General features: G+C 58.9%; 1 protein-coding gene across 1 annotated transcript; it reads right to left on the bottom strand.

Annotated features, from left to right (window-relative positions):
- Nucleotides 1–523: 523 nt before the first annotated feature.
- LOC108446619 (DNA-directed RNA polymerase II subunit RPB1-like) lies at nt 524–2000 on the bottom strand. Its single transcript, XM_017733673.1, has 4 exons — nt 1921–2000; nt 1131–1224; nt 903–1037; nt 524–808 (listed from the first exon to the last, which is right to left on the bottom strand). The coding sequence occupies exons 1-4, from the start codon at nt 1998–2000 to the stop codon at nt 524–526; spliced, it is 594 nt and encodes a 197-aa protein (XP_017589162.1).
- Nucleotides 2001–11967: the final 9967 nt, after the last annotated feature.

The following is an 11967-nucleotide window of genomic DNA, read 5'->3' as shown; positions in this document are numbered from 1 at the left end:
CTGGGCCATACTGGGCCATACTGGGAGCACACCTTTTCATACTGGGAGCTCACCTTTCCATACTGGGACGGCACTGGGCCATACTGGGACCTCACCTTTTCATACTGGGAGCCCTCTGAGCCATACTGGGGGGCACTGGGCCATACTGGGAGCCCACTGAGCCATACTGGGCCATACTGGGAGCTCACCTTTCCCGGAGCCGCACTGGGAGCACTGGGAGGGACTGGGAATGCACTGGGAGGGACTGGGGGCAACTGGGCCTGGACCCCATAGGGATCCCCCGGACCCGGAGCCGCACTGGGAGCACTGGGAGGGACTGGGAGTCGCACTGGGAATGCACTGGGAGGACTGGGAGTTCACTTTTTCATACTGGGAGGCCACTGGGCCATACTGGGGGAGGCACTGGGTCATACTGGGAGCTCACCTTGCCATACTGGGGGGCACCATTTCATACTGGGAGCTCACAATTTCATACTGGGAGTTCACAATTTCATACTGGGGGGCACTGGGCCATACTGGGAGCTCACTTTGCCATACTGGGAGCGCACCTTTTCATACTGGGAGGCCACTTCACCATACTGGGAGCGCACCTTTTCGTACTGGGAGTGCACCTTTCCATACTGGGGGGCGCTGGGTCATACTGGGAGCGCACCTTTCCATACTGGGATCCCTCTAGGCCATACTGGGAATGCACCTTTCCATACTGGGAGCCCTCTGGGTCATACTGGGCCATACTGGGAGCGCACCTTTTCATACTGGGCGGCACTGGCCCATACTGGGGGGGCACTGGGCCATACTGGGAGCGCACCTTTCCATACTGGGAGGGCACTGGGAAATACTGGGAGCCGACTGGGCCATACTGGGCCATACTGGGAGCACACCTTTTCATACTGGGAGCTCACCTTTCCATACTGGGACGGCACTGGGCCATACTGGGACCTCACCTTTTCATACTGGGAGCCCTCTGAGCCATACTGGGGGGCACTGGGCCATACTGGGAGCCCACTGAGCCATACTGGGCCATACTGGGAGCTCACCTTTCCATACTCGGACCCCTCTGAGCCATACTGGGGGGCACTAGGCCATACTGGGAGCCCACTGAGCCATACTGGGCCATACTGGGAGCTCACCTTTCCATACTCGGACGGCACTGGGCCATACTGGGAGCGCACCTTTTCATACTGGGAGCCCTCTGGGCCATACTGGGCCATACTGGGAGCACACCTTTTCATACTGGGAGCCCTCTGGGCCATACTGGGGGGCACTGGGCCATACTGGGAGCGCACCTTTTCATACTGAGAGCCCTCTGGGCCATACTGGGCCATACTGGGAGCACACCTTTTCATACTGGGAGCCCTCTGGGCCATACTGGGCCATACTGGGAGCACACCTTTTCATACTGGGAGCCCTCTGGGCCATACTGGGGGGCACTGGGCCATACTGGGAGCGCACCTTTTCATACTGAGAGCCCTCTGGGCCATACTGGGCCATACTGGGAGCACACCTTTTCATACTGGGAGCCCTCTGGGCCATACTGGGCCATACTGGGAGCACACCTTTTCATACTGGGAGCCCTCTGGGCCATACTGGGGGGCACTGGGCCATACTGGGAGCGCACCTTTTCATACTGAGAGCCCTCTGGGCCATACTGGGCCATACTGGGAGCACACCTTTTCATACTGGGAGCCCTCTGGGCCATACTGGGCCATACTGGGAGCACACCTTTTCATACTGGGAGCCCTCTGGGCCATACTGGGGGGCACTGGGCCATACTGGGAGCGCACCTTTCCATACTGGGAGGGCACTGGGAAATACTGGGAGCCGACTGGGCCATACTGGGCCATACTGGGAGCACACCTTTTCATACTGGGAGCTCACCTTTCCATACTGGGACGGCACTGGGCCATACTGGGACCTCACCTTTTCATACTGGGAGCCCTCTGAGCCATACTGGGGGGCACTAGGCCATACTGGGAGCCCACTGAGCCATACTGGGCCATACTGGGAGCTCACCTTTCCATACTCGGACGGCACTGGGCCATACTGGGAGCGCACCTTTTCATACTGGGAGCCCTCTGGGCCATACTGGGCCATACTGGGAGCACACCTTTTCATACTGGGAGCCCTCTGGGCCATACTGGGGGGCACTGGGCCATACTGGGAGCGCACCTTTTCATACTGAGAGCCCTCTGGGCCATACTGGGCCATACTGGGAGCACACCTTTTCATACTGGGAGCCCTCTGGGCCATACTGGGCCATACTGGGAGCACACCTTTTCATACTGGGAGCCCTCTGGGCCATACTGGGGGGCACTGGGCCATACTGGGAGCGCACCTTTTCATACTGAGAGCCCTCTGGGCCATACTGGGCCATACTGGGAGCACACCTTTTCATACTGGGAGCCCTCTGGGCCATACTGGGCCATACTGGGAGCACACCTTTTCATACTGGGAGCCCTCTGGGCCATACTGGGGGGCACTGGGCCATACTGGGAGCGCACCTTTTCATACTGAGAGCCCTCTGGGCCATACTGGGCCATACTGGGAGCACACCTTTTCATACTGGGAGCCCTCTGGGCCATACTGGGCCATACTGGGAGCACACCTTTTCATACTGGGAGCCCTCTGGGCCATACTGGGGGGCACTGGGCCATACTGGGAGCGCACCTTTCCATACTGGGAGGGCACTGGGAAATACTGGGAGCCGACTGGGCCATACTGGGCCATACTGGGAGCACACCTTTTCATACTGGGAGCTCACCTTTCCATACTGGGACGGCACTGGGCCATACTGGGACCTCACCTTTTCATACTGGGAGCCCTCTGAGCCATACTGGGGGGCACTAGGCCATACTGGGAGCCCACTGAGCCATACTGGGCCATACTGGGAGCTCACCTTTCCATACTCGGACGGCACTGGGCCATACTGGGAGCGCACCTTTTCATACTGGGAGCCCTCTGGGCCATACTGGGCCATACTGGGAGCACACCTTTTCATACTGGGAGCCCTCTGGGCCATACTGGGGGGCACTGGGCCATACTGGGAGCGCACCTTTTCATACTGAGAGCCCTCTGGGCCATACTGGGCCATACTGGGAGCACACCTTTTCATACTGGGAGCCCTCTGGGCCATACTGGGCCATACTGGGAGCACACCTTTTCATACTGGGAGCCCTCTGGGCCATACTGGGGGGCACTGGGCCATACTGGGAGCGCACCTTTTCATACTGAGAGCCCTCTGGGCCATACTGGGCCATACTGGGAGCACACCTTTTCATACTGGGAGCCCTCTGGGCCATACTGGGCCATACTGGGAGCACACCTTTTCATACTGGGAGCCCTCTGGGCCATACTGGGGGGCACTGGGCCATACTGGGAGCGCACCTTTTCATACTGAGAGCCCTCTGGGCCATACTGGGCCATACTGGGAGCACACCTTTTCATACTGGGAGCCCTCTGGGCCATACTGGGCCATACTGGGAGCACACCTTTTCATACTGGGAGCCCTCTGGGCCATACTGGGGGGCACTGGGCCATACTGGGAGCGCACCTTTCCATACTGGGAGGGCACTGGGAAATACTGGGAGCCGACTGGGCCATACTGGGCCATACTGGGAGCACACCTTTTCATACTGGGAGCTCACCTTTCCATACTGGGACGGCACTGGGCCATACTGGGACCTCACCTTTTCATACTGGGAGCCCTCTGAGCCATACTGGGGGGCACTAGGCCATACTGGGAGCCCACTGAGCCATACTGGGCCATACTGGGAGCTCACCTTTCCATACTCGGACGGCACTGGGCCATACTGGGAGCGCACCTTTTCATACTGGGAGCCCTCTGGGCCATACTGGGCCATACTGGGAGCACACCTTTTCATACTGGGAGCCCTCTGGGCCATACTGGGGGGCACTGGGCCATACTGGGAGCGCACCTTTTCATACTGAGAGCCCTCTGGGCCATACTGGGCCATACTGGGAGCACACCTTTTCATACTGGGAGCCCTCTGGGCCATACTGGGCCATACTGGGAGCACACCTTTTCATACTGGGAGCCCTCTGGGCCATACTGGGGGGCACTGGGCCATACTGGGAGCGCACCTTTTCATACTGAGAGCCCTCTGGGCCATACTGGGCCATACTGGGAGCACACCTTTTCATACTGGGAGCCCTCTGGGCCATACTGGGCCATACTGGGAGCACACCTTTTCATACTGGGAGCCCTCTGGGCCATACTGGGGGGCACTGGGCCATACTGGGAGCGCACCTTTTCATACTGAGAGCCCTCTGGGCCATACTGGGCCATACTGGGAGCACACCTTTTCATACTGGGAGCCCTCTGGGCCATACTGGGCCATACTGGGAGCACACCTTTTCATACTGGGAGCCCTCTGGGCCATACTGGGGGGCACTGGGCCATACTGGGAGCGCACCTTTCCATACTGGGAGGGCACTGGGAAATACTGGGAGCCGACTGGGCCATACTGGGCCATACTGGGAGCACACCTTTTCATACTGGGAGCTCACCTTTCCATACTGGGACGGCACTGGGCCATACTGGGACCTCACCTTTTCATACTGGGAGCCCTCTGAGCCATACTGGGGGGCACTAGGCCATACTGGGAGCCCACTGAGCCATACTGGGCCATACTGGGAGCTCACCTTTCCATACTCGGACGGCACTGGGCCATACTGGGAGCGCACCTTTTCATACTGGGAGCCCTCTGGGCCATACTGGGCCATACTGGGAGCACACCTTTTCATACTGGGAGCCCTCTGGGCCATACTGGGGGGCACTGGGCCATACTGGGAGCGCACCTTTTCATACTGAGAGCCCTCTGGGCCATACTGGGCCATACTGGGAGCACACCTTTTCATACTGGGAGCCCTCTGGGCCATACTGGGCCATACTGGGAGCACACCTTTTCATACTGGGAGCCCTCTGGGCCATACTGGGGGGCACTGGGCCATACTGGGAGCGCACCTTTTCATACTGAGAGCCCTCTGGGCCATACTGGGCCATACTGGGAGCACACCTTTTCATACTGGGAGCCCTCTGGGCCATACTGGGCCATACTGGGAGCACACCTTTTCATACTGGGAGCCCTCTGGGCCATACTGGGGGGCACTGGGCCATACTGGGAGCGCACCTTTTCATACTGAGAGCCCTCTGGGCCATACTGGGCCATACTGGGAGCACACCTTTTCATACTGGGAGCCCTCTGGGCCATACTGGGCCATACTGGGAGCACACCTTTTCATACTGGGAGCCCTCTGGGCCATACTGGGGGGCACTGGGCCATACTGGGAGCGCACCTTTCCATACTGGGAGGGCACTGGGAAATACTGGGAGCCGACTGGGCCATACTGGGCCATACTGGGAGCACACCTTTTCATACTGGGAGCTCACCTTTCCATACTGGGACGGCACTGGGCCATACTGGGACCTCACCTTTTCATACTGGGAGCCCTCTGAGCCATACTGGGGGGCACTAGGCCATACTGGGAGCCCACTGAGCCATACTGGGCCATACTGGGAGCTCACCTTTCCATACTCGGACGGCACTGGGCCATACTGGGAGCGCACCTTTTCATACTGGGAGCCCTCTGGGCCATACTGGGCCATACTGGGAGCACACCTTTTCATACTGGGAGCCCTCTGGGCCATACTGGGGGGCACTGGGCCATACTGGGAGCGCACCTTTTCATACTGAGAGCCCTCTGGGCCATACTGGGCCATACTGGGAGCACACCTTTTCATACTGGGAGCCCTCTGGGCCATACTGGGCCATACTGGGAGCACACCTTTTCATACTGGGAGCCCTCTGGGCCATACTGGGGGGCACTGGGCCATACTGGGAGCGCACCTTTTCATACTGAGAGCCCTCTGGGCCATACTGGGCCATACTGGGAGCACACCTTTTCATACTGGGAGCCCTCTGGGCCATACTGGGCCATACTGGGAGCACACCTTTTCATACTGGGAGCCCTCTGGGCCATACTGGGGGGCACTGGGCCATACTGGGAGCGCACCTTTTCATACTGAGAGCCCTCTGGGCCATACTGGGCCATACTGGGAGCACACCTTTTCATACTGGGAGCCCTCTGGGCCATACTGGGCCATACTGGGAGCACACCTTTTCATACTGGGAGCCCTCTGGGCCATACTGGGGGGCACTGGGCCATACTGGGAGCGCACCTTTCCATACTGGGAGGGCACTGGGAAATACTGGGAGCCGACTGGGCCATACTGGGCCATACTGGGAGCACACCTTTTCATACTGGGAGCTCACCTTTCCATACTGGGACGGCACTGGGCCATACTGGGACCTCACCTTTTCATACTGGGAGCCCTCTGAGCCATACTGGGGGGCACTAGGCCATACTGGGAGCCCACTGAGCCATACTGGGCCATACTGGGAGCTCACCTTTCCATACTCGGACGGCACTGGGCCATACTGGGAGCGCACCTTTTCATACTGGGAGCCCTCTGGGCCATACTGGGCCATACTGGGAGCACACCTTTTCATACTGGGAGCCCTCTGGGCCATACTGGGGGGCACTGGGCCATACTGGGAGCGCACCTTTTCATACTGAGAGCCCTCTGGGCCATACTGGGCCATACTGGGAGCACACCTTTTCATACTGGGAGCCCTCTGGGCCATACTGGGCCATACTGGGAGCACACCTTTTCATACTGGGAGCCCTCTGGGCCATACTGGGGGGCACTGGGCCATACTGGGAGCGCACCTTTTCATACTGAGAGCCCTCTGGGCCATACTGGGCCATACTGGGAGCACACCTTTTCATACTGGGAGCCCTCTGGGCCATACTGGGCCATACTGGGAGCACACCTTTTCATACTGGGAGCCCTCTGGGCCATACTGGGGGGCACTGGGCCATACTGGGAGCGCACCTTTTCATACTGAGAGCCCTCTGGGCCATACTGGGCCATACTGGGAGCACACCTTTTCATACTGGGAGCCCTCTGGGCCATACTGGGCCATACTGGGAGCACACCTTTTCATACTGGGAGCCCTCTGGGCCATACTGGGGGGCACTGGGCCATACTGGGAGCGCACCTTTCCATACTGGGAGGGCACTGGGAAATACTGGGAGCCGACTGGGCCATACTGGGCCATACTGGGAGCACACCTTTTCATACTGGGAGCTCACCTTTCCATACTGGGACGGCACTGGGCCATACTGGGACCTCACCTTTTCATACTGGGAGCCCTCTGAGCCATACTGGGGGGCACTAGGCCATACTGGGAGCCCACTGAGCCATACTGGGCCATACTGGGAGCTCACCTTTCCATACTCGGACGGCACTGGGCCATACTGGGAGCGCACCTTTTCATACTGGGAGCCCTCTGGGCCATACTGGGCCATACTGGGAGCACACCTTTTCATACTGGGAGCCCTCTGGGCCATACTGGGGGGCACTGGGCCATACTGGGAGCGCACCTTTTCATACTGAGAGCCCTCTGGGCCATACTGGGCCATACTGGGAGCACACCTTTTCATACTGGGAGCCCTCTGGGCCATACTGGGCCATACTGGGAGCACACCTTTTCATACTGGGAGCCCTCTGGGCCATACTGGGGGGCACTGGGCCATACTGGGAGCGCACCTTTTCATACTGAGAGCCCTCTGGGCCATACTGGGCCATACTGGGAGCACACCTTTTCATACTGGGAGCCCTCTGGGCCATACTGGGCCATACTGGGAGCACACCTTTTCATACTGGGAGCCCTCTGGGCCATACTGGGGGGCACTGGGCCATACTGGGAGCGCACCTTTTCATACTGAGAGCCCTCTGGGCCATACTGGGCCATACTGGGAGCACACCTTTTCATACTGGGAGCCCTCTGGGCCATACTGGGCCATACTGGGAGCACACCTTTTCATACTGGGAGCCCTCTGGGCCATACTGGGGGGCACTGGGCCATACTGGGAGCGCACCTTTCCATACTGGGAGGGCACTGGGAAATACTGGGAGCCGACTGGGCCATACTGGGCCATACTGGGAGCACACCTTTTCATACTGGGAGCTCACCTTTCCATACTGGGACGGCACTGGGCCATACTGGGACCTCACCTTTTCATACTGGGAGCCCTCTGAGCCATACTGGGGGGCACTAGGCCATACTGGGAGCCCACTGAGCCATACTGGGCCATACTGGGAGCTCACCTTTCCATACTCGGACGGCACTGGGCCATACTGGGAGCGCACCTTTTCATACTGGGAGCCCTCTGGGCCATACTGGGCCATACTGGGAGCACACCTTTTCATACTGGGAGCCCTCTGGGCCATACTGGGGGGCACTGGGCCATACTGGGAGCGCACCTTTTCATACTGAGAGCCCTCTGGGCCATACTGGGCCATACTGGGAGCACACCTTTTCATACTGGGAGCCCTCTGGGCCATACTGGGCCATACTGGGAGCACACCTTTTCATACTGGGAGCCCTCTGGGCCATACTGGGGGGCACTGGGCCATACTGGGAGCGCACCTTTTCATACTGAGAGCCCTCTGGGCCATACTGGGCCATACTGGGAGCACACCTTTTCATACTGGGAGCCCTCTGGGCCATACTGGGCCATACTGGGAGCACACCTTTTCATACTGGGAGCCCTCTGGGCCATACTGGGGGGCACTGGGCCATACTGGGAGCGCACCTTTTCATACTGAGAGCCCTCTGGGCCATACTGGGCCATACTGGGAGCACACCTTTTCATACTGGGAGCCCTCTGGGCCATACTGGGCCATACTGGGAGCACACCTTTTCATACTGGGAGCCCTCTGGGCCATACTGGGGGGCACTGGGCCATACTGGGAGCGCACCTTTCCATACTGGGAGGGCACTGGGAAATACTGGGAGCCGACTGGGCCATACTGGGCCATACTGGGAGCACACCTTTTCATACTGGGAGCTCACCTTTCCATACTGGGACGGCACTGGGCCATACTGGGACCTCACCTTTTCATACTGGGAGCCCTCTGAGCCATACTGGGGGGCACTAGGCCATACTGGGAGCCCACTGAGCCATACTGGGCCATACTGGGAGCTCACCTTTCCATACTCGGACGGCACTGGGCCATACTGGGAGCGCACCTTTTCATACTGGGAGCCCTCTGGGCCATACTGGGCCATACTGGGAGCACACCTTTTCATACTGGGAGCCCTCTGGGCCATACTGGGGGGCACTGGGCCATACTGGGAGCGCACCTTTTCATACTGAGAGCCCTCTGGGCCATACTGGGCCATACTGGGAGCACACCTTTTCATACTGGGAGCCCTCTGGGCCATACTGGGCCATACTGGGAGCACACCTTTTCATACTGGGAGCCCTCTGGGCCATACTGGGGGGCACTGGGCCATACTGGGAGCGCACCTTTTCATACTGAGAGCCCTCTGGGCCATACTGGGCCATACTGGGAGCACACCTTTTCATACTGGGAGCCCTCTGGGCCATACTGGGCCATACTGGGAGCACACCTTTTCATACTGGGAGCCCTCTGGGCCATACTGGGGGGCACTGGGCCATACTGGGAGCGCACCTTTTCATACTGAGAGCCCTCTGGGCCATACTGGGCCATACTGGGAGCACACCTTTTCATACTGGGAGCCCTCTGGGCCATACTGGGCCATACTGGGAGCACACCTTTTCATACTGGGAGCCCTCTGGGCCATACTGGGGGGCACTGGGCCATACTGGGAGCGCACCTTTCCATACTGGGAGGGCACTGGGAAATACTGGGAGCCGACTGGGCCATACTGGGCCATACTGGGAGCACACCTTTTCATACTGGGAGCTCAGTGTGAGTGTGCCCAGGTGTGTGAGTGTGCCCAGGTGAGTGTGTGCTGTGACTGTGAGTGCACAGGTGAGTGTGAGTGTGCGTGGGCAAGTGTGAGTGTGAGTGTGCCCAGGTGAGTGTGAGTGTGAGTGTGAGTGCACAGGTGAGTGTGAGTGTGAGTGTGAGTGCACAGGTGAGTGTGAGTGTGAGTGTGAGTGCACAGGTGAGTGTGAGTGTGAGTGTGAGTGTGAGTGCACAGGTGAGTGTGAGTGTGAGTGTGTGCCCAGGTGTGAGCGTGAGTGTGCCCAGGTGAGTGTGAGTGTGAGTGTGAGTGCACAGGTGAGTGTGAGTGTGAGTGTGAGTGCACAGGTGAGTGTGAGTGTGAGTGTGAGTGCACAGGTGAGTGTGAGTGTGAGTGTGAGTGTGAGTGCACAGGTGAGTGTGAGTGTGAGTGTGTGCCCAGGTGTGAGCGTGAGTGTGCCCAGGTGAGTGTGAGTGTGAGTGTGAGTGCACAGGTGAGTGTGAGTGTGAGTGTGAGTGCACAGGTGAGTGTGAGTGTGAGTGTGAGTGCACAGGTGAGTGTGAGTGTGAGTGCACAGGTGAGTGTGAGTGTGAGTGTGTGCCCAGGTGTGTGTGCCCAGGTGTGAGTGTGAGTGCACAGGTGAGTGTGAGTGTGAGTGTGAGTGCACAGGTGAGTGTGAGTGTGTGCCCAGGTGTGAGCGTGAGTGTGAGTGTGAGTGCCCAGGTGTGTGTGCCCAGGTGTGAGTGTGAGTGCACAGGTGAGTGTGAGTGTGAGTGTGTGCCCAGGTGTGCGAGTGTGTGCGAGGGTGTGTGCGCACAGGTGTGCCCAGGTGTGTGAGTGTGCAGGTGTGAGTGTGAGTGTGCGTAGCGGTGAGTGAGTGTGAGTGTGCCCAGGTGTGAGTGTGTGCTGTGAGTGTGAGTGTGCCCAGGTGAGTGTGCACTGTGCGTGTGAGTGTGCCCAGGGGTGTGTGCGCACAGGTGTGAGTGTGAGTGCGCCCAGGTGTGAGTGTGTGCTGTGAGTGTGCTCGCACAGGTGAGTGTGCACAGGTGAGTGTGTGCTGTGAGTGTGCCCAGGTGAGTGTGAGTGTGAGTGTGCTCGCACAGGTCTGCACAGGCCGGTGTGAGAGTGTGAGTGTGCCCAGGTGAGTGTGAGTGTGCACAGGTGTGAGTGTGCCCAGGTGTGTGAGTGTGCCCAGGTGTGTGAGTGTGCCCAGGTGAGTGTGTGCTGTGACTGTGAGTGCACAGGTGAGTGTGAGTGTGCGTGGGCAAGTGTGAGTGTGAGTGTGCCCAGGTGAGTGTGAGTGTGAGTGTGCTCACACAGGTGTGCACAGGCAGGTATGAGAGTGTGAGTGTGCCCAGGTGAGTGTGAGTGTGCCCAGGTGAGTGTGAGTGTGCGTGTGCTCACACAGGTGTGCACAGGCAGGTATGAGAGTGTGAGTGTGCCCAGGTGAGTGTGAGTGTGAGTGTGCTCACACAGGTGTGCACAGGCAGGTATGAGAGTGTGAGTGTGCCCAGGTGAGTGTGAGTGTGCCCAGGTGAGTGTGAGTGTGAGTGTGCTCACACAGGTGTGCACAGGCAGGTATGAGAGTGTGAGTGTGCCCAGGTGAGTGTGAGTGTGAGTGTGCTCGCACAGGTCTGCACAGGCCGGTGTGAGAGTGTGAGTGTGCCCAGGTGAGTGTGAGTGTGCCCAGGTGAGTGTGAGTGTGAGTGTGCTCGCACAGGTCTGCACAGGCCGGTGTGAGAGTGTGAGTGTGCCCAGGTGAGTGTGAGTGTGAGTGTGCTCGCACAGGTCTGCACAGGCCGGTGTGAGAGTGTGAGTGTGCCCAGGTGAGTGTGAGTGTGCGTGTGCTCGCACAGGTCTGCACAGGCCGGTGTGAGAGTGTGAGTGTGCCCAGGTGAGTGTGAGTGTGAGTGTGCTCGCACAGGTCTGCACAGGCCGGTGTGAGAGTGTGAGTGTGCCCAGGTGAGTGTTGTGGATTTTGGGGTCCCCTGTGTGGATTTTGGGGGTCCCTGCCTTGATTTGGGCATCTCCAGGTGAATTTTGGGGTCCCTGAGTGGATTTTGGGGTTCACCCTGTGACTTTTTGGGGTCCCGGTGTGGATTTTGGGGTCCCTCCGTGGATTTTGGGGGTCTCCAGGTGGATT

The sequence above is a fragment of the Corvus brachyrhynchos genome, unplaced genomic scaffold, assembly GCF_000691975.1.
Source record: "Corvus brachyrhynchos isolate BGI_N302 unplaced genomic scaffold, ASM69197v1 scaffold2475, whole genome shotgun sequence".
Lineage (NCBI taxonomy): Eukaryota > Metazoa > Chordata > Aves > Passeriformes > Corvidae > Corvus > Corvus brachyrhynchos.
This window is presented reverse-complemented; position numbering and strand designations above follow the sequence as displayed.

What these genes read in the sequence shown, in the direction of transcription:
- LOC108446619 (XM_017733673.1), bottom strand. Translation starts at nt 2,000, where the DNA reads ATGGCCCAGTATGGCTCAGTGGGCTCCCAGTATGGCCTAGTGCCCCCC. An exon ending in TGCCGTCCGAGTATGGAAAG is followed by an intron (nt 1,038 to 1,130) that starts GTGAGCTCCCAG and finishes GAGTATGGAAAG; the next exon opens with GTGAGCTCCCAGTATGGCCC. An exon ending in TGCCGTCCCAGTATGGAAAG is followed by an intron (nt 809 to 902) that starts GTGAGCTCCCAG and finishes CAGTATGGAAAG; the next exon opens with GTGCGCTCCCAGTATGGCCC.